Source organism: Limanda limanda, chromosome 7 (genome assembly GCF_963576545.1).
Source record: "Limanda limanda chromosome 7, fLimLim1.1, whole genome shotgun sequence".
In the NCBI taxonomy this organism is placed as follows: domain Eukaryota; kingdom Metazoa; phylum Chordata; class Actinopteri; order Pleuronectiformes; family Pleuronectidae; genus Limanda; species Limanda limanda.
In genome coordinates this window covers 25,755,388-25,782,354 of record NC_083642.1, presented here as the reverse complement: position 1 = coordinate 25,782,354, position 26,967 = coordinate 25,755,388, and the positions used below count along the sequence as shown (strand labels likewise).

Below are 26,967 nucleotides of genomic sequence, written 5' to 3'. Positions count from 1 at the left end.
GGATAAACGCTGATTCTCTCTCTTACACACACACACACACACACACACACACACACACACACACACACACACACACACACACACACACACACACACACACACACACACACACACACACACACACACACACACACACACACACACACACACACACACACACACACACACACACACACACACAGTGCTCTGGCAGGATCGAATGGCGGCCAAGTATGACCATGAAGCACAGATCAGCAGGTTTTAATGGTTCAGAAATCCAAAAAGCAAATGCACAAACAAACACACACAAGCAGAGGATTTACTTTTCCCATTGAGCTTTTAAGTGTAGGACTCCGATGTTCTGTTAACTAAAATCTGTCGGACTCATTTAGATCATTATTAAAAAAAGCATGAAAGTGTGTGGAGTCATGGGTTATTGATGTTGCGCTGTGAGTGTGTGTGATCTGAATGGCAGGGTGGCAGGAAATGGGAACTACAGAAGCTTGTTCAGGGGCAGGTGCTACATCCTCCCCCTGCCACCACTCTCCATATGGCACATACAGAGCTAATGTAGAGCTGCAAGTTCTCAAGACGACTCGCGTGGAGCGGCCCAGACCACACAACACGCCGCCTCGGTATCAGACAGGTGAACTGTGAATTCTGACATCAGGCTTTACCTTGTTTTAAGGATGAAGATGGGAAAAAAATTTATTAAAACTAATACATACAAACATACAAAATCAAAAATTATACAATTGGAGAAAAAGGAACAGTGGGAACAATTGGTTGGGTGAATGAAAGAATAATAGGCCTGTCTCTGTATATCCACGCATGCTTCATCAGGGTGGAATAAGATGAAACAGGAATACTCGATCTCCTTCCCCCTCCGGTCTTTTTTTCAAAAAGTCCAACAACATGTGAGGATTCTCAGTCCACTGTGGGATGTGTGAGGAGGGGGGGATAAAACAATAGGTAAACATCTTCAGCAGTTCTGACGAGACAAACAGGACCTTCATTTGAACTTGCGTGGTGTACGATCAGGGCAGTGAAGGTAGCAGGTGGGGAGGATCATGGGAGAAGAGTGTTAAAAGAGGCTGTTGTCCATCTTCTCTCACATGCGTTTTTGGGCTATGAGGGAACCGACCACCACCCCGGTCACCAGGGTCATCCCTGCGAACAGCCACTTCTTGAAACTCTCCTGGGACTTCCTGCTCTCCGCCGCAGAGTCGTTCCCGAAGATTTCAGCAAAGTGCTCCTGGAAGACAAAAACAAAGAGGGAATAAGAAGGAGTTAAACATCAGGATATCTGCAAATTACCAAACAGAGAGTGATCCTATGAATATTGTTGCCATGACGGAGATGAGCAGCCATGCAGTGTATCTGTGTCTCTGTGTTGGAAAACAAATAGTCAGCAATTTATCACAGCACTGCAATAGTTTATCAATGGACATAGAAAAAGAAATGTCCACAGACTGACTGTTATCACAGTGACCCCAAGAGAGCTGGTTACCTGTCTTGTGATGTATCACATGTCCAAATCACATTAAATGTGGTCCTGTATTTTTTCTTGTACAATTTACAATAGACATGACAAGTGTTTAGCCGATTTGATGAACGGTTCGCGAGAAATGCTTTTCACATTCAAAATGTCAAACGTTTGTGGAATAAGTAGGTGGTTGATTTAAAAAATTTTTTTAAAATACCCACATACATGTAGCACTTCCCAAAAGTCCCCATTCAAGAGTGTAGAGTCAGGTACATTCCCTTCTGTAAAGGTCTCCAGGCCTCGAACAAGAAGCTAGGTATCAATATGACCGTCACCGCCCACACGTTATGTGTGGAAATTTCCATCCACCACACGAATCCGGTAAGGCTGTCCCCACCGACAAAACCCCCCAGAAACCACCTGCATTGATGATTGATTCACACTGTCAGCAAGATCTCATTGATTTAAAGGAGTAATCCTCATTATTAAACAGACTGGGTTTAATGATATTTTCCACTGACCCTCCCCCTCCCTTCCCAGGCATCCCATCAGTCGTGCGGCAAATCACAAAAGCGTTGCTGTGTGCCGACATTCTTTCCCGCTGCTGTACGGCACTGCCAAGCCAGCGTAACCGCAGACTGAAATCCTTTCCTGGAAATGAGCTGCAGAGTATGCAGCTTTCATCTCTGGCCACAGAGCGGCGCCACTCAGGCTAACAAACTGCTCCTCTACAAACACAACAGCAGATCAGCTGAGATGGACTTGGCCTCATGAGTCACTTCTGATGATGTTATCAGTACTTGGAAAGTGTCTGTGTGTGAGTACAATGCTGCTTCTTCAGAGCAGGACAGAAGGTGTTTATGGGACAGCAGCAGGCGGCTGTTACTGGAAACTGCACAGAGCGAGAGCGAAAGCAAGCGAGCGAGAGAGAGACGAGAGAGAGACGAGAGAGAGAGAGAGAGAGAGAGAGAGAGAGAGAGAGAGAGAGAGAGAGAGAGAGAGAGAGAGAGAGAGAGAGAGAGAGAGAGAGAGAGAGAGAGGGGACATAGAAGGAATTACTGGCGGGGTGGGAGTTGGTGTTGTTGGGTTTTTGTAGTGTACTATGTTAGAGGATCACAGGGTGTGTTCCAGGAAGTGGATTTAACAATGTATTTTTCTCTGAACTCTGAAACTCTTGACCCTGAGTTTGCCATGTACGTGAAAAACGCATTTATCAGTTGCGCTCCAGTAACACTAATCACCATGACATCGGGCTAATAATGCAGAACCTCCATTCCCCTTTTAAGTTAGAAATATGAATGCGTGTTTGTCAGGGGATTCACGACTTCAGCATTTTAGTATTTGTAAAATATTCCCGAAAAGTAGTCGACTAACCTTGGAAGGCATATTTTTTCACGACCCTTGTCAATATGTGTGAGACAGGAGGACCTTTATGTTTTCATATTGTTCTTTCCAGGTTTTGTTTTCCTACTCCATGCACTTTCTATATATTCTGACCAGTAGGTGTCACTGTTAATCCTTTTGTTCATGGTTTTCATGGATTTTGGAATACTATAAGTATTATATGCAAGTAGAACATGTTTCCTGGTCAATTTTAATTGCTCTTGGCTACATTTAGCAATGTACTATAAGCTAAGTGTAGACAGTAATGTCTGATCAAAGTATTGTGTACGTGTGTTAATACACACAATGCGATCCACAATGCTGAGGGAGCTAATAAATGCTGGGAAACATTTGTGAGTCGTTGTGTTCAATGCCCTTATCCTATCCACACACCCCGTTACACTAGCATTAGCCATGACGTGAGTCTTAAGATGGTTGTGCATAGTGCTGGTATTGTTGATGTAGATTAGGGCAGCCTCACATGTGTTGCATTTACATCTGATGGTTTTATCAGCTCTGGTCAAGTATTTCCACACTGTCGATTTTAGTCAAGCATCTGCTTTGGTGCCCAAACTGCAGCACTTAAGTCATATATGACCATTATGACTTGTCAAATGCTCAATAACAATCTACAACGAGACACAGTGTCGATGAATGGTTTTGATAGTGAACTCTGTGAAGCTCTAGAGTGTGTATGCCTGAGAATTATCCAGGAGCAGCCAAAAGAGCTTTATTTTCCCCGAAAAAATATTTCTTGTTCAAATATGATGCCCAGCTGGTAACAATAAGCAATGTAATCCATGTAAATCAATTTCAATCATGTCCAGAGCTTATGAAAGTAAACATGTTTTGTAAGTTTGTAATTTCTGATAAAAACTGAAAATATTTAGTGTTCAGACAAAACAAGGACTTTGGATGTCACCTTGGGCTCTGGGAAATTGTGTTGTGTTGTATTCCGCTGATAATAACAACATCTCAAAATTATTAACTGATTAGTTGGGAAAACAACTTGAAATAGTAATTGATATCCAGTACATCGACTTTTACCAGCATGATATTAGCTTAGTGTAGATGTGGCAGCCCATGAATTTCAAATGATTTCTTGCAGTTTTATCTTCTGCACCACATGCTGGCCGAGTACTAATGTTGCATCAGTGAAGCCAATCACACCATCAGCATATGACATCATTTCTCATTGATCGGTGTGGCTTAATTTACAGAGCTTCACACTGAAGAAGTTCTTGTACGAAAGTAATGTGCAGTAGAATTGTTCTAACCTCAGCCTAGAGCAGAGTTACAATATTTTCCTTTACTTTTAAGTGTATAGTTTTGGCCTTTATTAAGATAGAAAAAGAGACAGAATAGAAACAGGAAAATTAGAGGAGAGAGAAGTTCAGAATAACATGCAGAAAACAGTCTGTGAGCTCGGCCAGGAGTCAAACCAGAGACCCGCTGATCAGGGCATGAAGAAGGCCCATGTGATAAGCCCCCCCACCCACCATTCAGCTATCAGGAGAACCCAGAGTCACGCCGTTTAATGTGAGATGAGAGATCACTGTTCCAATTCATATAAATTCATGAGCTTCGATAACGATGTATCGCCAAGGAAATGAAGCGCTGATTTCGATAACCCCTCGAGGCACGAATACAGGGCTGTGGGGGAGGGGACAGCTGTCCTTCAACAAACCCTGATGTTCTGTTAGTCAACAGACTCAGGGTTTAGGCCCACATTGACATGATGACGAGGTTCGGGAGGAATGACAAGTTAGACGTGATTAACAGAGAGAAAGGGTTTCAGGGAGGCGGAGGAGTGAGAGAGCGCTGGAATTCATTCCGGGAGTTTTAAGTCATTATGATTTAGTTTGATGATGACACAAGTAGGGATTCTAGTTCCTTTCACGCCCAGCTGTCTCTTGCTGCCTGATGCATGACATCATCATCATCGTCACCATGACCTTTATCGTTACAAGTAGACCAGTTCAAATACAGATTCACATCTAAAGAATGATCCCATCTGCTCTCTGGATGCTCAGGTGACTACTCATACCATAATATATGTATGAGAGGGGGTGACGTGTGTGGGTGTAGAAATATGATGCCGAGCAGAGGTTCTGAGGAAGCTAATCTTTAGCTCTGTGGTTTAAGGTTTGACGAACATGCAGGGTGTGAATGTTTTGGGATAGATAAGAGGGAAGATGGCAAGGTGACGACCTGCTCCTGACCTCACACAAACAGACTCAAACTGTAGCTGTTTTCAGACATGACCTGCGGTTAAAATCCGGTCAATTGGCTACGGAGTTTACCCGCAGTCTGCCCTTCACACATGCACAACGCAGCAGGAGGTTCTCTGAGCAATCTCGTTCACAACAGCAACTGATCTACACATTATTCAGGCAAGAAGTGACATATTAACTCTGCTGCAGAGATCATGTGATTTTCTTTCTTTCTTTTTTCATCTTCCTTGGCGTCTTAAACATGTTTGACACAGCATTTTCACTGGGAGATATATTCTGTTGTTTTCTTTTCTTTAGAATTGTTTCAAAGAAATAGTTCTGTATTTCAAATCCATCTGTATTTGTATTACTGCCCCTGCTCCACATCTTCTATCCTGGCATTGGTAATTGTTGGTCACTTTAATGCTACTACATTATTGTAACTGCTTTGGGGTAAATTATAAGTATTATTTACTTTAATAATCCACCAGATTAAACGGTTCCTTGTACAATTTATGGCCTTAGTTTTCTGAGAATCTTTTACACGATAACTAGGTTTCCAATTTGCCAGGAACTATAAATTACAGCCATAAATGCAATCAAAACTGTAAGTGGTCTCTAACACAGAGGCAAACTTGTCACAGTAGCTCCTTATATTCATGGCTTCACTCTAAATAAACACATGCGCACACGTCCGCTGTAAACTAAGCACCTGACAAATTCAAGGAGCAAACATCCCTGAGAAGCTTCTACACGTGTGTGTTGACTCAGTGTTTCCAGTCAAAGAGCAGCATCTGAAGAATTTGTAAATATATGACTTGGCCGGATGCTTAGCTGCCTCTCAGACGTGACTCTGCCAAGGATGGCTGCTGGAGCAGTTTGGCCTCACATAGCGACCCTCTCTACCAAGGCCTTGTTAATGATAGGGAGGAATCACACTCTCTCTACTGTCTGTACGAGAGGAAGCTGCAGAAGTAGATTCAATATTTGTATTCAGCTTAACTTTCTAATCCCAACTGGCCTTGATGCAAATGTGCCCAGTTTGAAAAATGACTATTGATGTAACTTGTGACACCGGTGACAACATGGACAAATAAACATGAGTCAAGGAGACACAGAGTGTGTGTAACATGAGGCTGACAAGTGCACTGGAGGAAAGTTGATGTAAAGCATCATGAAGACTGTGCAATGAAGTAAAGCAGGTGGAATCACACACAAGGGATTGATAAATGGTTCTGAAGTAAATAATGACGTTGTGTGATTACACTAAATGAGTCAGTGTTTTAGTGCGGCCCGTTAAGTGTTTCTTCTGCCTATCCCTGGATGTGAAATCTTAGAACAATGTGAGGAATGTGTGTGCAGAGAGCAGAGCTGCAGCTCCTTGTGATGATGACTGGCACCTTATAAACAGACATGTCAAGACATGTTACTATGGAGTTGGTATCATGAGGCAGTGTGTATTGATAATGTGGTCAAGGGAAGTTAATGCACCCCACTTCACATGCTGCCAAACGTAGGTTTTAGGTTTCACAGTAGATCTGACTGCGAGTAGACTCATCCTCAAGTGTCCAGTGCTTTTATTTTGACTTTTATTGGTTCTCTCACCTTCTGAGGTTTTTACTTTTTCCTAACTCTAGTAGAGGGTTAAGGGGAGAGGATGCGACACCTTGTTAAGCCCTATAGAGCAAATAGTGATTTCAGAAAATGGGCTATGCAAATTTGATTTGAGTTGTATGCTGCTGTTCCTGCTGTACCCATTTGAATACATACCTCAAAGTATGATTTTTAAAAAATGGTTGTTACCTATCTGCCTTTAAACTCTATTTCTTAACTGATTGGGAATCAGACGATATATAAAAGACCTTCATTTTACTTGATATGCTTCTAACAGAAAGAGTGAAGAGCCCTGCTTTATTACCAATCAGCTCAGTTTGCACATGTCAAGGCAGCACTGTTAGTTTGATATGCTCTGTCTCCCCTTGTCCCACCTGGCAGGTAAACCCCGTCTTTATCTGCTCTCTTCCTTTCTCTTTCACACGGTCACACCTTTATTTCTTTATCTCTGCTAAGTTCCCAGAGGAAATCAGGTGCTAGGCAGCAGCCTACCGAGTGCTTTCAGGCCTCGTCTCGGTTTCTCTCCTTCGCCTTTCCACGTCTTAAACTTTCTCTTTCCTTGTTAGCCAGGGGAAAAGGATGAAAGAGGGTTTAGCTCATGAAAGCGAGAGGTTTGGTATGAGAGAGAGGCAGTGAAAACGTGAAGGGGCAAAGGGAAGGAGATTGTGCAGTTGGTTGCCAGGGCTACCAGAAAGCAGCTGATTAGCGTGTGTGATGTGAGTTTGGGCCTGTAGGTCCGTTTCTGTGGCTGACAAATGGCCCGGTACTACATGTGGAGAAAGGAGCATTTTAACGATCATTAGCAGTAGCTTCCCATTCATCAGTTCTGACTTGTCGGTTGCTCCAGTGTTGCACCATAACAAGCTGCAACACTCGAATCCCCTGATGTTGAAACCCCTGAACACGACACACATCTACACACATCGATTAACAACTCGCATCCTTTTCCTTTTAGGCAAAATGGAGCTGAAGACAGATTGAAATTCAATACCTTGGGGACACATTGAGAAAATATAGTGTTAATATGGGAAAATCATATGTGCAATCATTATGTCAAGGCAGAGATGTTATTAGGCAGGAGATAACCCTATTAAATATCAAAGATGACGCATATCTCAGACCTCCCTTAAAACAGCCAATCATCTGTTGAACTGCAAAACATAGCAAGTGATTGGTTGGGGCTACCCAACTTTTTAAGCAGTACTTGACTGTTGATACTATTCATGTAATTTGTATGTGCCAGTGACCATTAAAAGTGTATTCCAGACTCCCCGTTTATTTGGATCGGGCTTGGTCTCGTTGGCTCTAAATTAATGCTTCAGGGCGTAAGAAAGATGGCTGCCAAGTGGTGAGACCGGCCTATGACGACTAAGGTCAGGCTGAGAGCTCGTTAGCAGGCCATGTAAGCGGTCTGTTTATCTCCCTCTCACATAAACAATATTATTGACTGACAGTATAAATGCTCAGACTACAGGAGTTTAAAAACGGGAAACAATTTTGAAATCAGGTTGCACCATTCACACAATGGGAAAGGTCTGTCTTATCTCAAACACACCCATACTCTGAGTTCCTGTTGTTTCTATGTGATGTACATTAGTCATGAATTTCCTGTGAATGAAGGGTGTGTTTTCCAAGAATTTAACTGTGCAAAAAAGATTATCAAACCTTACACAACTTACTTTTTTCTAATAGCTCAAGCTTGATGGGATTACTTTAGTTTTACCTGTGTTAAGCACTGTTACTTTGCAATTTAAATATTATATAAACAAAAATCATGGGGCTCTGTGAAATAAATCATATGAGAATTATTGTTTTGTTTATTTATGTGAAGACGTTTGTAGTGAATGTTGATGTAAGAGTCCCTCTGTGGCTGTGTGAAACATCTGATTGAGACAACCCTAACCCTTTCAACTGAGAAAGAACGCTTTCTAGCAACCTGCAGAGCATGTGACGTTCAGCCACACCGGCCACAAGCAACTGCTCCAAACTGTTGGAAAGAAGCAGACTTGGTGGCTGTGATGAAACAGAAGTGACACCGGGGAGGACACTCTAGTTACCAAGCAGGAGAGAATCCAGAGAATTCAGTAGAAGTAGACAGAAAGTTCTATGTTCTGACAAAAAGCTGAAAAAGGACTGGACTGGACACACACACACACACGGACACACGGACTCACTCACTTACTCACTCAAAAGGCCTTTATGCGTTAAATGTGTGTGTGAGTGCATGCGTGTGTGTGTGTTTGCATGCAACACTCCCTCCCTGTGTAGCAATGACTTGACAAATACAATCTAGATCAACCAGCTTTCAACCAGTTTCTTCCAGGCAAAGGAGACAAATGCGCTCACAAGGTAGAGCAGACAGTGCTGGGACTATAGGAGGTAATGCTCTGTGAGGAACCAGGCATTGTGCCAATAAATGATTAAAAAATAGGGGTTTTTTTGTGCCTTTTTCAACTATTTTAGTTATTTTTTACTCTGGCCTCTAGGACTTGTGATCATACAGAGTTCAACATATTTTCGAATGGGTTAGAATCAAAAACTGTTAACTTAACCATGTGACACTGTTCCTATGGTTTGAAATACAAACAACACTTCATAAGCATGTTTTGAATTCCCTATACATGGCGGTTGTGTTATGAAGGTTGTATCTGTGTATCTATGTGAGAAAAGCCTCGCCTACAATGAACAGACAAGGGAGAACATAAGTAGAGGGAGGGTTTATTGTTTGTTTCATTTCTCCTAAAGACTAGATCTAAGGCAGTCATTGTCGCTAGCCGCAGCCTTGGGGACACATCTCCTTAGACAACACATCAACTCTATTCCAGCCTTTTTGAGAGGGCTGTCTTTAAGAGGAGTGGTTTAAAAGATTTCCTGTAACGGATGTCTTGATTTGACCGATTCACAACATTTGAATACGGGGAAAACCAAAAAGGAAACGGGTGAGGAAGCCAAAAGTGAAAAACGAAACAATCTGAACACTTGGGGCTGGGTAGGAAATGGGAAAGCAAGTAGTAGCCAGTGAGCCAAAGCCTGCTGGCCCCTGAGAGTCACAAGGAGAAAGAGCTGCGTCATTCAAAAAATGTCATCAGTCCTGGCTATAGCTCAGCAACACTTCCTGAAAGTTGCAACACTGAGGATGTGCACACACAGAATGCAGTGTCCCTGAGCCCAGAGCACAGTTTGGAACACAAGACATGATGTATTTTTGTGAATTGAGTAATTTCACTGTTGAATGTGTTTATAGAGCAACACACAGAGGTGACATGATGTCCCGGCGGCTGAAAGACCACGATATCAAACAATGCTGTGTGCTATGACCTCTACCTTATATGGTCATGTGCAGATCATAAGACCATAGTCAGTGACTCTGCAAGTTCAGAAACAAAAGATTAACTGTGAAAATATCAGGCTGAATGAAACTCAATTATTCTCTAATTTGAGATGATAAAACCAGTCAAACACGAACAATCACATTATATAAGACAATTTGTATCTTATTTACATTTACAAACAGCATTTATTTAAGCTCCCTTGTGCTGATTTCTACCTGAGACCAGTTGCATCCTGTTTACTTTGATTATTCCTGAGATATTTTTGGTACCTGATGGGAGACCATCTGTGGCAAAAGCCAGCAGACTGGACATGATTCAGAAAAACACACACCTGTGTACACAAGTTCCCACAATTCACAGCGCTTGTCAAAATAAAAGCCTCTGCAAAAATTGTGTCTAGTCAAGTTATCTGGCCAGTGGTGGAAAAAATTTGATATTTGAAAGTTTGACAAAGAAAAGATAGGAGAGCCTGCAGGAAATAAACACTGGCTATCAAGGCCACTTATGAGTAAAAGACGTGATTGTGCACTTGGAGAGTGCACAAGGCATTTAAAGGACCCTGAGATCATGACAACAAACGTTCTCTGATCCAATGAGACCAATGAGAAAACTGCTTATCCTCATTATTGAAGAAAACTGAAATGCTTCGGAGTGAACACAACTTCATGCTGCCTTCACATGGGGTTGTTTTTATTGTGTTCTTGAGGAGAGGCAATGTTCCCCTATGTTGGACCACTGAATTTTCTTAAAGCGCCAGGTTGCCATCACCTGGCAGAAATGTTCCCACAACATAACCCTTATCTTCACGACTTCTATTTGGAAGCAGCCTGATGATCTTTGATGAACAAAAGCATGCAGTCAAGACAACGCTGGAGTGACCTCAGCATGAGTCTCTGAATATCCTAACATCATCTCGGAAGAAATGTGAAGCTCTCACAGGAAAGGTGTCTGAGCTTTAGAGGATCTACCAGGAAAGTTGAAATGCTAGTTACTATATTCATTATAACCGCTTGCAGTTGTATTATTCTAGTGGTTTTGATTTTGATCAGTTCTGATGCTATGTCAACAAATCTGTGTCTAGTCAGAAAAACAAACAACAATGTGAGGGTCTGTTCCTCCTTCCTTGTCAATGTCCCCATTATCTCCACAAGTACCATCTCCGCCTGCTCCTCCTCAAGGCCTTCAGCTTCCTTCTAATGCTTTTCACTATCCCAAGGCCTTTTCAGGAGCAAGGACATCAGTTCGACTAACAAAGATCCAGTGTGAACAAGACGGGAAGAACTTACTGAGGAGCTGAGCTCTGAGCCGAGAGGCTGGCAGGAAAGTCAGATCTTACAACTCAGGCATTTACCTCATGCTCTTTGAGTAGCAAGAAGGAAAAACTCACAGTTTGCAAGGGACAAGAGCAGGTGGTGGATAATAGTAACAAGGGCAAAGTCCAGGCAAAATACAAGTAAAATGGGGAATGCTCAATCCAAAGACACAGACTGCCAAGCACAGTCACACAGAAGAAACACACACTGTTAGAGGAAAATATGAAAAACACACACAATGTGCTTGCTCATCCCTGGTGAAGAGAGTATCCACTTGAATCGCCATGCTTAAAATGTGCATGTTTCATATAAAAGGAACAATTCTCCCACTGTGCAACCTAGTTGTTAAAATGTTAAGTCAATGCAGTTCCTCTCTACTTATTTTTCTGATGCACTGCTTGGCAAACTTGGCATATTAAGTGACAAGCTGACAGGCAGCTCTGCACACAAGCACCAAACTGTCACAACTTTAAAACAAGCTTAAGGTCAAGTAGGAAAGATTGACAGAAACTGTTGTGATAATAACGTGTTAAGTTTTCTTCTGCGTGACCCTCATGGAAACCTGGAGTTCAGCCAGAAAGATGGACCTTCAAAACCTGCTCTAACTAGTCCAGGTTTTTCCAATGTATCCAACACGGTAGGTTGTAGCTCATCAGTCATATCACTTGCTTGATCACTGCCCCACAAAGTCTGAGATTCATGTTGGCAATGAAGGAGTGCTGCAGTGGGACGCCAGGCCTGGTTTGAGGTGTGATGGATCATTTCCAAGCAGGAAGCTAAAACATGGGGAAATTAACTCATTAAATCTGACACTTGACAGTGTTTGTGCCAGAATCAGTGTGTTCTTTTTTTTTGGACCTCAGAGCTCTTTGAAAGTGTGTATCCAACTATGTGTGTGTACAGTATGTGTGTGTGTGCGCGTCTGTGTGCCGGCGGTGAGGCCATGAATTAAAGAGGAGATTAATGAGTCAGGACATGGAGGCTCAGACTCCAATCTGTTCCCTGCCCGACTCTGGGGGCGGTTTCTCTTCACAAAACCCAATTCTGTCAGCACACACACACAGGAGCAGATACTTATGTATAAAACACTGAGACACAGCAGGAAGGCCAAGGACTCAGAACTGTGTGTGTGTGTGTGTGTGTATGTGTACGTCTGACAGAGGGAGTGCATGTTCAGGAAAGTGGAGACAGTGGAGACAAGAAAAGAGGGACAGGGTGTCTCTCTGACTGGATGTCTTCAGCAGTAGAACGCTCCACCCTGTCGGCCATCACCCCACCCAGACACTTCACCATGACCTAAGACCTGCCATCTGTCTAGAGGAGAGAGAGCAACAGACAGACAGACAGGGACAGAATGAAAGACACAAAGACGAGCCGGGAGTAGGACAGAATAAAAAAGATAAATGAGAGGAAACTAGAACAAAAGGAACAAAGGGCGTAACAGGCTGCAGACTTAAAATGCGATGAAAATGCGTAGAAACTGGAAAGAGGGAAACCGATGAGGAGTAAAGTATATGGAGAGGAGCAAGTGGCAGCACAGAGGCTCATAGACAGAATGAAACTTGAAACTAGACTTCCTGTTGCACACTGTACATGTTCACAAAGTCTGAAGACATGAAAGAAACTCACTTCAGCAGCAGATACATATCTATGGGCCGTGCACCAGTCCGTTTCTGTTCTATCCTTCTATTATCCCCTCTCTCTTATTGCAGATGCTGAAGATATGCTTTGTCTTTATTACTTTACCCCCATGGCCATTCAAACAAGCACATATGAATTTAACGATGACGGCCCTGATGCTCTTTATCATCATTTAGCCCTTGTGCTATATGAGATTGGGTGCCGCATTACCATGAAATACTCATCAAGCCTCTCTATCCATCCCTCAGCTTTCCCACTTTAATACATGCCATGAGACTCACTAATCCCATGATATGCCTCATAATCTGATCACAGATATGAGCATAGAGAGAGAAACAGAAAGGAGAGAGCAAGGAAGCGTTACAGAGGGAAGAGTGAAGAGGAATGAAACGCAATCAGTGAGGAGAAGGATGCACTCGGCTGCGTGAAGACAGAAGGTTGTAAAAATGAAGAAAAAAAAATAATCTGACACAGGAGGAACCACAGGGATGGGAGCTGGAGCAGTGGGGTAAAAAATGAGGGGGCAAGTAGACAGAGGAAGATGGGAGAATGAAGAGGAAGATGGAAGGAGGAGGGGGGGGGACTCGCTTGTGACCTGATTTCAACAGTAAGCCTGAGAGAAGTGGAGCAGCATGCAGGCAACCAAACACACTGTCTACACTCTCTGCTCTACAAAACCTGCAGCTGTTGTGCTCATGCAACATGGAAGCTGCACATACAGACAGATGCACCACACCGTACATGCAGTGTAACCCGCATTCTGCATCTTCATCTAGCTGAGTCACCGGCCTCGTCTTCCTCTCTGTCGGCCTTAATGCCATCTGCATCTGCCCCTCTCAGCGTTGTCTTCTCCATCCTCTGCTTCCATGCACTACCAGACACTTCCAGGGAGGCATGGTGAGGCAAAGCCGCTCTAATAGCTCCACACTCTGTAGTGGGCTGGCAGTATAGACTCACAAACACACACGCACACACATCTATTACACAGCTGGATATCTGTGCTGTATATATAAACAGCACCTGGATATGGAACATACAGACGTCTCACTGCATCACCAGCATTTCTCTCTTAATGAGCGCGAAGACAGATGAACAGATTCAGATGCATTCTAAATGCTCCAGATGTAGTCATTAGTGTGAGTCTGTATTGATGTCACCCTGCTGTGTGTGTGTGTGTTTTAGGGCTACAGGTTACCATCTTTGACAACTGACAAAACCTTTTAATGCCCACCTATCCACCCACCTGCAGCAACAGGTATACATACGCACAATTTTTGCTGCCAAACACAATTCTCTCTCACACAGAGAGAGAATATACATGAGTAAACAAGAAATTCCTCACAACAAACATAGGGCAATAAAACATCCGTGACAGTTTGTGTGTTTAAATGGAAGCACACACAGTTTGTCTGACATCCCATCCTCTCTGCGTGAGTCCTTACTTCGTCCAACACACATCACATCACATATGTAACAATAGTGGAGCGGTCAGATGGTGATTAGTCTCTGCTTTATGATTTGCTCTTTTTTTTAATAAATTCATCTAGTCGCACAATTCACAAGACTCTCTCTACATCCACTGTTTGATTGTGCTCTCATGCATCAGGCACATAGTACAAGGTATTAGTCAGTCTCCATAAAAGTAGGACACCTGCACTCATGCTCATGTAAACAAAACCAGTCACCCAACATGGATGATGTTCTTGTCGTCGAGCTGGAGGCAACTGAATCATACAATCTGTTTGCTGCCATTTTCAAGCTGTGGCTCTGACACACACCACTGATTATAAACACACGCACGCACGCATCTGATGTCACAGATCTCGAAAAACGTAATGCGTGAGCTTAAACACATGCATACAAAAACAATAGACACATCCACGGTTGAGCAGCTACATTCATATGAGAACAATCAGAGATCAATCTGCATAGAGCCGACCACCACACAGAGGCGTTTATTGACAGCACCCTAACAAAAGTGCCCGCCATTGATCCAATGCAAAAAAGGCTACGCGGGAGCATTGTCTGTGTGTGGATCTGATGTGTGTTGCGAGTTAAAGAACGAGACAATGACAAAGTCTCGTCCTTTCCAGAGAGGACTTTGCCTGTAAAGCGACGGCACACCTGTGGGTACAACTAAAAAGCCAGTAAGGCAAAATTTGTGTGTGTGTGTGTGTGTGTGTGTACGTGTGTGTGTGTGTGTAGCCACAAATCCTTTGTTTGAGGTAGTCACATGACCAGTCCGACTTGCTGTTGTCCCCTCCCCTCTGCAGCAAGCCACTATACAATAAAACGCACTAGACAACACCACCCGTGCCATATGTGTGACGACGAATGAACATAAAATCAGCTCTTCAAAGTTTGCTTGATGAAATTAGCAACACCACTGTCCTGAAAACGAAGCCAGAGAGCTACCATGAAAAAAACCATCCCTCCTAAATAGTCACACGTGAGCCATTAGTGATAAAGGGTAGAGGAGGATGGGATGGTGAGAGATGAGAGGGGAGTAAAAGAGGGATGAAGGCAAATATGAAGGGATGGTGGCAGTAGTTTGGGTAAGGGGATCAAGAATGAGGGAATCAATACGGCTGACGACCATGTTATTTGATAAACAATCTGACAAACATGAGAAGAAGAACGAGAACACTGGGACACATGGTGAACAGTGGGATGAGGAGGAGTTTGGCGTGTTTCACCTGTAAAATATTTTGGCCACTGTAATCTGGGTAGACTGGAGATGGATGGATGTCAGGATGGATTTAGGTAAGGGATGAAAAAATGAGGAAGGGCAGGCAAGGTGGGAAAATAAATGATAAATAGAGCGGGGGGGGGGGGGGAGGAGGGAGGCAGATAGAAAAGGCAGATAGAAAAATAAGGGACAAAAATCGACTAGTGGCAGGGGGGGAGGCATGCACGTAGAGGAGATGAAGGGAGAGACGTATGGAAGATAAATTGGGGGTTGTGACGAGAGAGAGAGAGGGGTGGGGAGTGGAGGTAGGAGGCGGACTGGATAGGTCCCAAGGGTGAGATTTCCTGCTTTTCTTCGATAGGGCAGTCTGACAGACGACTCTGTGGATCTAACCGCCTATCCTATGTGCATGTTAATTACAGAGAGAGAGAGAGAGAGAGAGAGATAGAGCAAGAGAGAGAGAGTAAATAAGTCTGCCGAGGAAAATGGCACAAAGGAAGCTCCGGTGCTTCCCTCATCAAAACAAGTCAATGGAGGTACTCTCCATAGGCCTGTAATTGCAGCCTTGGCGTTTAACCCACTTCACACTACAGTCAGTCTGCATGTATTTATAACCACACATACACACAAATACATGGATGTTAGAACATTTTGAAATACTCGCATTGACAAAGCCAAAACACACAATATGTGATAGCATCTTTCAATATATTCTGACTTCACAACACTGTGGCTCAGAGGTTGCACCACACGCTGTAGTTTGTATCTTCGTGTTTAAGAAGGAACACGTCAGCAGTGCATCAGTGACGCTCACCAATGTGTATTCAATCATTTTTGGGAAACAATGGAGCTCTGTGGCACAGGCGAATCTCCCACTTTCGCTCACATAGTAAGATCACTTATCAATATATTGCTGTTTTTTTTTCCATTCTTGACAATGAGAGAAATATATGGTATCACAAGACCCATCATTCAAAGCGCTAGTGCTGAATGAGGCTTAACAATGTACCGTGCACAGCACCAAGCGGCGGGGGTGAAAAAAGGAAAAGAAGCCAAGGAAACCAGGCAGACTTTCACTGCTCAAAGACATTTTTCATGTAGTTAACTTCTCTTTGACCTGAGAGATCATCCATGCCACAAACCAAAACAACTGGGCTAATGGTCTCTTCTTTTCCCCTGCGTAGGTACCCCCCCCATCCCCACACACACACACAAACACATTCAGCTGCTGCCAAGCTTCCTCAGACCGTGGCAGCGTGGTTCGTTTAAATGAGTTAAACCTTTATTAGTCTGTCAGAGGGGAAAAAACATTGTTTTCCTCAGTAGCAGGTTGAGATATTATTCATCTATAATTGGTAATAACCCTGCACCCCCTCCCCGAGGCGGCTCAATCTCCACTGAGTAATCACTACCATCGCCTGCTCTGCTGGAAACAGCATTATTAGGTCGATGGCACTGTCTCTACCTCTGCCAAGGAGGTTTATTATCTGACAATATATGGCTTTGCTCTGGCTCTTCTTCTAAAACCATGGGCTGCGAAGGGGAGAATCTGTCTGAGCATATTTATCTCACCTCACGCGCTTCTATCAAATGCTCAGTCTCAGTCTCAATCTCAGCATCCCAGACAGCGGGGGCTCTAAAATAACCTCCAGCAGGATCGTTTAGGCCAAGGCTTTATCAGTTTTTATGACAGCAAGATTTGTTCTTCTGTGCAAAAAACCCCTTTCACTTCTCGATACTCAACTGTCACCTCAACAGTGTCACCTGCTCAGACTATTTCCACTGTTTGTGTGTTTACATGGACATATAGTTCTCTGTTACTAGTGGAAGCCAGCAGCTTCTCAGTAGCAGGACCTCCACTTGATACCCATTTATTTAATGCTCATGTTTTAGATTTTCTCAGATAAGGTTGAGATCCAGCTATAGGGGCCTTTTCTGACACAAGATAAAACAAACTGACTGGTTTTATCAGACACATGAGATTGAATTGGCTTTGTTAGGGTGTGTGGTTTAAGTTTCTATCTTTCCTTTTCTATTTTTCTTGCTTATGTGTTAAAAAACCAACGTGAAAAGGGAGTTGGAATAATGAGGCTTACAAGAATCAATTCCGAGTATTAGGGCCACTAAAAGGGAATTATTTTTTTTTGTCATTTCGAGAAAACAGTCGTATTGTTACATTTTCATGACAATCAGTTCAGTAATTTGAAAAGATTGTGTTGAAACTGTCTTTTCCAGAGAAAGAGCCGCTCAGACTTGGAGGAAGTATAGACAGAAATGTTTGGTAGTGGTTGACTGGTAGGCTATTTGTAGGCTACAGGTGCTACACTGTGTTTTTCAAGGAACAATGAGATTGGTTTAAAATTTGGGATTCGGAAGGAATGAAATTCCGTTTTTATGATCATAACCTTACTTTACCGTTACTTTATTCTTTTTAATCAGGCTATGATTTTTTTTTGATCATAAAATTACAACCATATTATCGTAATATTACAACTTTACTCTCATAATATTGCAACTTTATTATTGTAATATTAAAACTTTATTCTCATAACCTTAAGAATTTATTCATGAATTCATCGTTTTACTAGTAAAAATTACTGCTTCTTTGTTAAAATGTCAACTTGTGAATGTAGTGCTTTGATGTTAGAGTCTCTTCTTAAGTGCCATATTGTGGGTTAAACAAATACTGCAAATTCCCAACTTTGGGTAAACACCCCTGAGCAAAACTAACTATGCAAACACCGACCATTTTTACTTAAAGATGAGTTCGAAAATATTGGTTTACATCATTCATTTATATTTATATTTGATTAGATATTGAATCACCTTCAAACAAACTGTCCTCTCTGTCACAACCCTTCCAGAGAGTAAATATCTAAGAGTGTGGGAAGAAACTATAAGTACGTGAGGGGGAGTGATCTCTGGGAGAAAGAGGGAGAAAGTGACCTTGCTGCTGCTCAAGCAGACTAGTATTTCATCAGCTAGCACTAAGGGCACACCTGCCTCACAGCTACACTCAGGCTCCAACATCTGCCAACGGCTCTGTGTCTCATCCCTGTGAGGAGGCATCAGGGGAGGGGAGGAAGCAAGAAAGAAAGAGAAAGAAAGAAAAGACAAAGAATGAAAAAAAAAAAAAAAGTCTCTTGTGGGTTTACTGAGAGACTCTGGTACGTTTCAGGGAAAGTGTAGGCTGACTTTGAAAAGTCGAACCACAAAAGAAGACAGCGTGAAGTCATGTGACAGACAGGGGAAAGCATTAGAATGACAAGACTGACCCAAATGATGTGGCTCCAACAGTAAACCACCTTCGTATCTGTGTATTCTGCGGTGCACACTCTGGGACTACCCCTGTGGCGACTTACGCACAACACACACGGGACACAGGCTCTCTCTCCCCAGCACCAGGTGACGGAATCATTGAGGGAATAGAAGTGAATTCCACGAAGATTAGTGGGGAAGGAAGTGGAATCATGTGCTCAAGAAAATGTTTTTTCACTGGAGGGAGAAATGAAACCATGCAACAGGATACTGGTACATGCTGATCCATTCAACAATTCCTGATGAAGTCATTCACTTCTCCAAGTCTGGGTTACACTGACATGCGAGCCACTAACAGATAGCAACAACACAATGTTAACTGTTGTTAGCCCAACAACTGTACTGTAGCAGTATTTTAATGTGTTTGTGTATGTGACTGAGATCTGCCAACAGTTAAAATATTTATTAGTGATCAAGATGAGACATGAGGTTAAACTTTTAGAAGAACCTCTTCATGGCTGATCGATTTTCACCTTGAAATATTTTTTGATTTTCAGTTTACTACTACTTTCTATACAAACAGCTACTGAAGTATCAGGAGTAGATAATAAATAAATAGTGCAATAATAAGTACATTTTGAAAACAAATGCTACAACATCCCTTCAACAAAGGAACATCCACCATCAGTGTGTTATCCTGTCACCTGTTTCCATATCGTCATTCTGCCTACACCCCCTCCTCTGTATTATCTCTGGCTTTCAGTACAAAAATAAAAATATTTGAGGTTGGCAGTACAAACAACAGCAAAGCCATGATCTGCCCAATTGGATTTGTTCTAGGTCTGCTGTTCAGCCAATGGTATGTCAGTTTCCATAGGATCAACCTTCGACCTGGCATTATGCAGCACTGGGGAGACTATAAACAGCCCCTCCCCTCGCTCCTGCTCTCCCCCGTGCCATCAAATGGTCAGCACAAAGGAACACAGCTGACCTTAACTGTCCGGGAAGAGTTCACTAGCAAACACACACAAACACAGGATTGTCAGGTACCAGGACAGCCCACTTTCAAGCTGACCCCAGAAAAAGAACAGAGCTTTCATACATACAGCTGTGATCTGACAAAAGGGGGAACATAGACAGATAGCTGAAGAAGAAAAAAAGCAAAGCAAAGCACAGAGCCAATCAACTGAGTGGAGTAAAACAAAGGGCTATCTGTAAAAGCCCTGGACTTCATCCCACCCTGTGATGAGGGAACTTCGATCCCCCGGCCGACCGCAGACAGCTACAAAGCCCTGATGGAGCCTGTTAAGCTCCCACTTCGATTCAGCTCATTGAGCTCCATGCTGCTGATCAATTAGAGAACAGCTGAGAGCAGCTGCTGAGCACACAAACATTATGTTTTCACTCTTTTTAATCACAGATGCTTTTTGATACCACGTGCTCAGACTTTTTACTGCTGTGTAACATCTAATATTGCTGGTCGTAAAGTCAACCCCATCGCTGCACCATGGTACGATCTCTGTGAGGCTGATACATTTTAACTGTGGCTATACTGTCGGCCTGGGCCCGTCTGCACCAGCCAAGTCCCTGCATGTATGATGAAAGAAAAGCTACGCTCTGGATTTTGTTTATCAGCCAAAGATACAGTGTCATTGGAGGTCAGTCCATGCAAACTCACTGTTGAGACAGAAACACAGCTGACCAGCAGGCACGTGACATCAACAAACAGTGAGAGAGAACCGTATCTGGTCATGGTGCAAACAACCAAACATGCAATCTTGTCAACAAAAAGCCTTTTGCATCCGTACAAGGAATAATGATCATTCCTTATATTCCACATGACCACTGTTTCCATCCAGGTGACCTCAGCTTGCACCAATATAACTGAAGCACGTACTGAAGGGTGCTGATTTGAAAGGGGCAACACATTATGTTTGTGTGTGTGTGTGAGACTCACCCATCCTCCTTGACTCTGGATCCAGGTCTGGATGTTGTTGTCTAGGTAGACTGTCATCCACTCTGTGATCCTGCCCACCAGCGGACTCATCTCCTTCTCCACACACTCTACACTCAGCGCCCCGCCGAATGCAAACAGCCCTACGATGCGGCCCCAGTTGACGCCGTCCCGGAACACCTCGTCCATCACGCTCTCGAAGCTCTGGTAAGCGGTGGCCGGCGTGATGTGCAGCTGGTTGTGCAGGTCGCTGAAGGCACGAGCGTATCGCAGCTCAAACTCTTTGGTGGAGTCTCGGAGGGCCTCTTTCACCCTATCCAGACCCGCCGTCGATGGCAACCTCTCCTGCCGCAGCGGGGAATCTGGAGGGGTCCCGGGATTCGTGCCATTTAAAATTCCGTTGACGTGCGTCGCTGTCTGCTCTTCCTCACTCGAGCCTGTCTCCCCTCTGTCAGTCCTGTTTGTAGGCTCATTGAGTCCCATGTGGTTGAGAGGATAGTTCCTCTGGGAGAGTTTATACTGTATGTAGTAAACCACCAGTTCTCTGTTTTGAGACATTTTGCGTTCAAATTTGCTTTTCCTCTTCACTTGTTGGTTGATCTCCGCTCTTCTCTCCTGCTGCGTTGTACTGAATGCACACTGGGCCCCGCTCTCTTACTGTGTTATCCTCTGTTCAGACAACCATGGACAGCTGAGATCCAAAGGACACTTGAGGGGTGACACCAACTCTACGCAAGGCTGACAAATCAGCTCAGGTCCTATAGAGAGAAAAACAATAAAAGGTCAAAGTCTGGACAGCCTATAAGCATACAGTGATTTTACGTGCATGTGTGTGTGAGGAAGGGGAAGTGTGCAGGGAAGGTTGTAGACTTTCAAATTAAATTTGGACAGGTAGGGTCAAAGTTCTACTCTCTAATTGGGCTGTTACATATGGAGCAGATGGCAATGATATTAATGAGAATAGTAGAGAGTATAAGAGCGAGAGCGAGAGAGCTATAGTGTGTGTGTGTGTGTGTGTGTGTGTGTGTGTGTGTGTGTGTGTGTGTGTGTGTGTGTGTGCGTGTTAGAGAGAGGATGGGAGACAAAGGAAGGGATGGTTTAGGTGATGAGAGATCAGAGGGACAGTCTGGCTTGAGGGTCCATGCAGACCACCACCATCTCCTATCATCGACCTCTGACTTCCAAACGGAGCTTTTAGGCTTCCTGTTTCTCTCAGCTGCAGCCTCTCGGTCACTGTCACTCACTCACACACACTGATGTGCATGTCCATGTCTTGAGCCTCCATATAAAAACAGACCTATCTCGGACACATCTAGCATCCAAAAACCTTCTTTTCATGAACCTCCTTTAACGACAGATAATGCCAAATTTGCTTTAATACCACTAAGAAGACTTCTGATTGTGCTGCTTGTTTACAGTGAAACAAACAAAGTTGCATATTACAGTCCTGGGGTGTGGTTTTAGATTAGATAACACGCTGTCATTCTGGAATCTGAGGCGTGATCAGCGCCACCATCCTGTCCTGCCATGCGAGCCTTCTCATTGAAAGTGACAACATCCACTCTCAGCTAACAGATGGAAGAATGAAGGTGCAACATCCCCGCCCTGAACAAGGTGTGTGAAAGGGACAATTAGTTGTGCTGGAGGTTGGTCTGAATGCATTGATACAGATTTTCCTTCTGGCTTCACATCATTGCTTCCGATGGGGGTTTAATTGTGGTCTCACACTACACTGCTTTATATGAACATTTGAACACACCATAAACTTCAATAAATCATCCTCATTATAGGATTACTCTAACCTGACTAGATATTGGCTGCCACAGTGTCTTAATTTACCTGAGAGCAGAATGACTTGATTTGATGACAGGATAAAAAAATCTAATGAAGATAAGCTACTGTACATAAAGCACAAACTCTATTAGCAAGTGTATCTTACAATACATTGAATAATTCTGTGGTTCAGTTCTTGTGTTAGGAGTAACACTCAGGGATTAACCCTTAATAATGCTCTGATATGAAAGGGTCAAAAAGTTGATTATAGTATTAATTAAGGATGTATAGACTAAAATAAATTTTGTGTTTCCATTGGTTAAAAATTGTTGTAACAGAAAGCTTAACCAATTAAAAAATAAACCATGATTCAGACAAACACCAAATAGTTTAAATAATTATTTAACAAAAATCCCAAACATGATCTAATTCCCAATATTCTGAGCATTTGCTGCCAATTTCTGTGATGTGACGAGTTTGTACTGTTGGTCGGGCACAAAGGAAATATGATGACATCACTTAGGGATATTGTTTGGGGTATTTTTCAGTTTTCAGAATGTTTACAGAAGTGATCAAATCTGTTACGGAGATAATATTCCCAAGATTTTGTGATTGTGATAAAAAAATCATAAGTAGTCGCTCTAGAAAAAAAACATTTTTCCCAGAAAAAAACGACTTTCCAAACTTTGACACCAGCTTGACACGATAACTAAAACACATGGTACATTTTACTTCAACACATGTTCATATCCTGCAGCCAGTAAATTTGAGTTCAAGTGCGTCCCTGAAACAAAAGAGCCCAGGAGAGAGCAGCAGAGGGACAAAGACCTTCCCTGGTCCCTCACCGAGCTGAGGTGTACACTCATTCCCACACAAAGATGTGAGAGGAACATGACCTGCCGATGATCCCAGAACTGTGTGGGTTATCACGTGGGAACCTGACCTTTCCTGTTCCAACACTGACATTTAAGCTGATAAGTTATGGTTAGTTAGTGTGCGAGGCAGATTGAAGGGAGCCCCATGCAAATGGTGCTGCTGTTATTATATAGTGTGTGACCAGTCTTCATAAACACGCACAAAGAAAGCCTGATTCGCTCTCTAGTCATCTCCTGTAATTCAATCCAGCACCTACAACTTCACCCTCTCACACTGTATACCCTCAGGAGGCGATCCGCTTTCACAATGTTACGAGGAAGTAACCTGAATAAAGACTCAGGAGGCCACAAGGCAGCAGTGTTTACAACGACCACATGGTCCCCAGCTCCCAACACGTGGCTCTGCTTTTTATTAGCCTCGCACGATGTAAACACCACGCAGCTCCCGACAGGGACCGCAGCGAGTCGCGACCACACGCAGCACCTGAACGCAACATTTGTAACCACTGAAGCATAACATACCGAAAATAAAAGCCAAGCGTGGCTGAGCTCGTTGCGGTGGAATCTGGACTTGCACTTACTGGAAAAGCGATGCGACACTGATCTGCGTGTGTGTGTGTTTGCGCTGGTTGCGTGAGTTGTGTCGCAGCCCCGCGTGTCGACGCAGATCCCCGCAACACAACACCAGCTCACGATCTCCACACACGACTGATTCAGGTCCGATCAGCACACAACACGACTCTTACCAGCTGTACTGAGGCAAGTGTCCTCGATCGAAGTCCTCCTCTGTCCAAACGTCCCAAATCTGTCTGTCCCTCTCTCTGTCTGTCTCTCTCTCCCTCTCTGTCTCTCTCTTTCTGTCTGTCTCTTTCTTTCTCTCTCTCTCTCTGTCTTTCTGTCTGTCTGTGTGTCTGGAAGAAAGCTGTCAAGAACCAGGAATGTGAGACAGCCACTTTGTGTGAACGAGTGTGTGTGTTTGCACGTCTCCCTCCCACGCCCCCCCCGCCTCCCGCAGCAATGCCCAGCCCTCCTCTGTTACGTAACAGGACGCCTTCAGGGATTTCTGAATATCCAGATAACCACCGTGTCCACGGAACTCGTTTGCTCGGGCTTTGCTACACACACGAGAAAACCCCACCTGCTTATAGAACCTGATTAAATATATTATATCCTGTCTTTGCAATCCAAGGGCTACCGTACAAACCGTAAATATTCTGCTGACGCTGTTTATATTATTTCTATCCAATCGATATTTTTAATATTTCCATATTATTGCTTTACTGAGGATCGTCTTATCTTATCTTGTTTCATTATCACTTACTTTGTAATAATTTACAAAGTATGAGTGCATTGTTCTCTGAACTCATAAATCATTAACTCATCAAACATGGAGTCAATCTTCTGCGAAGTACTTTGAACTGCAATTGATTTGTTTGAGAGGAGCTATATAAAATAAAGAAGTTTGATTGATTCTCGCATTTTAAACTGAATGACAGACTTGTAGGTCCATAGCAGTAAAACGATCAAATAAATTGCAATATTCAACACTAAATACAATCACCACAATGTATAAATACACAGGGATAAAAACACATACAGACTTTTGCTACAGTGCTTCCTAATACAAAACGAGTACTCTGTGTCACCTGAGTTTCTTCTCTGTAAAGAACCTCATGAGTCAGTTAATCTAATCTTAACATGAATGCACTAAATTCCTCAGCAGAGCATGAAAGGTACAGGGTTATTGCTATGGACACAAACATGCGGCTCTGAATGAATCATTATTAAATGCTAGCTGAAGCTTTTTCAGTTTTGCATGACTGTAATTAAGAATAATGTGTTGAGATCTGTATATGCTGCACGTCCCTGTACACTGTCACAGAGCTCATTTTCTTCATTGTATTCACTGGCGCACGTCTCCTATCCAGCATGTGTCACCTCTGTCCAACTGTGAGCTATTATTGTGTAATTGCTTTGCTGGTCCAAACACTTATTATTGCTATTTCCAATAAAGCACATTCACTCAAACTGACTGTACTCACGAATGAACGGGCTCAGCAGGAGTCCCTGAAGGCAGCACCAGCCATCCCCATCCTCCTTTCATAAACACTGGACTGAGACCTTTAAACCTATCGCATCAAATGAATAAACACGTTGCGACACCAGCCTCTCATCGAGCTTGGTGGGGACGGTGGCACATCACGAATCAGAGACACACCAGGATGTTACAGCAGAGCTCCACACGCACATCCCTCTGCTAGCGCTGCTGGAGCTGGCTGCTGAAGATGGCTGTCACTGTCGTTTAACCCAACACACAGTCGTGGTGCGGTCGCTCACTCGCAGGCTGTAAACTCAGCTCGGTGTGTTCGCTGCAGCGGAACCATTTACTGCCATTAACAAATGCACTTAACATCGTTAAAACGATCGGACGTAGGAGGCTAGCAGGAAGCAGGATTGTGGTTCCTCATTCTTCCTGATCACCGACCTCATTCCTCTCGCTGAATCCAGAGAGGAAACCCTCCCTCTCCAGCGGTGCTACCCACACGATTTCGCCAATCATCACATACACCCCGTGGAATACATGTGTAGACGGACCAGAAGCTCTTACTTGTACGGTGCTCTCCATGAAATCATGTCCGGTGGATGAGAATCCAGACACCGGCAGGAATAATCCCACCCGTCATTGCTAGCCTGTCCCGACTGGCTAGCTGCTACTGGCTAGCGCAGATCCGCCCACAGCTACGTTCCCTACGTAACTTCTCCCTGTCAGTGCGAGTCACTCGGTGCAGGTTCGGTCTCTGGGAGACATGACTCGGCCAAAAACACGTTCACGGAGAACACAAACCTCACAGCAGAGCGGTGTTTACCCGCAGACTGGACCTGAGAACCAGCCGGCTAGTGGAGTTAGCGTGGGCGCTAACTAGCTAAAAGTCAGCTAGTGTGCGCTGTCGGAGCCTCTAGCTTCACTCTTGCATTAAATATTAAAGAGTTGAGTGCCACACTTTCCTCGATGTTTTTCTATCTACTCACTTTTTGTGGAATAATAACATGACAGTGTGTGTCCTGCAGCTGTCAGCCATCATCCCACTTCAGCTCCCCCAACAAAGGATGTGAGAGGTCTCCATGGTAACCTTTGTTACCCCAAAATCCAGCACGCTATACGGCTGTGAGCATAGCGCCCCCCTCTGGGCACCTTCTTTATACTTCTTCTACGATCTACTTTATTGTAACTTATCACGTTAACCCGTTTAAAAACACTTCCAACTCTCACAACTAAATAAGATCCATGAGTTCAACACACACACATCAGTCTGAAGCCTGGCGTCAAGGCTATTCTATTTATATCGGGTCATAATTCGGTCGCTGAGGAGGGCGAACAGGAAACGGCTCCATGTTGCGTGCGTTTTGTGCATCGCGGGAAGGATAAACACGTCACTTCCTGCGTCTGTCACGCGGT

General features: G+C 43.6%; 1 protein-coding gene across 4 annotated transcripts; it reads right to left on the bottom strand.

Moving 5' to 3' along the window:
- Positions 1 to 669: 669 nt before the first annotated feature.
- Positions 670 to 26,226, bottom strand: bcl2l1 (BCL2 like 1). Of its 4 annotated transcripts, none has more exons than XM_061075278.1 (3): positions 26,119 to 26,226; positions 20,866 to 21,620; positions 670 to 1,234 (listed from the first exon to the last, which is right to left on the bottom strand). In XM_061075278.1, exons 2-3 carry the CDS (start codon positions 21,418 to 21,420, stop codon positions 1,091 to 1,093), a joined length of 699 nt encoding a protein of 232 aa, XP_060931261.1. In that variant the 5' UTR covers positions 21,421 to 21,620; positions 26,119 to 26,226; the 3' UTR covers positions 670 to 1,090. The 4 variants fall into 4 exon arrangements, with proteins under 4 accessions (XP_060931261.1, XP_060931263.1, XP_060931260.1 ...); XM_061075280.1 differs by lacking the exon at positions 26,119 to 26,226 and adding an exon at positions 25,553 to 25,583; XM_061075277.1 differs by lacking the exon at positions 26,119 to 26,226 and adding an exon at positions 24,257 to 24,475.
- Positions 26,227 to 26,967: the final 741 nt, after the last annotated feature.

Bases quoted from the DNA above. Each gene is read 5' to 3' on its own strand.
- bcl2l1 (XM_061075278.1), bottom strand. From the start codon at position 21,420: ATGTCTCAAAACAGAGAACTGGTGGTTTACTACATACAGTATAAACTC. The intron at 1,235-20,865 runs GTGAGTCTCACA...TTTGTCTTCCAG, and splicing joins TCCAGAGTCAAGGAGGATGG to GAGCACTTTGCTGAAATCTT.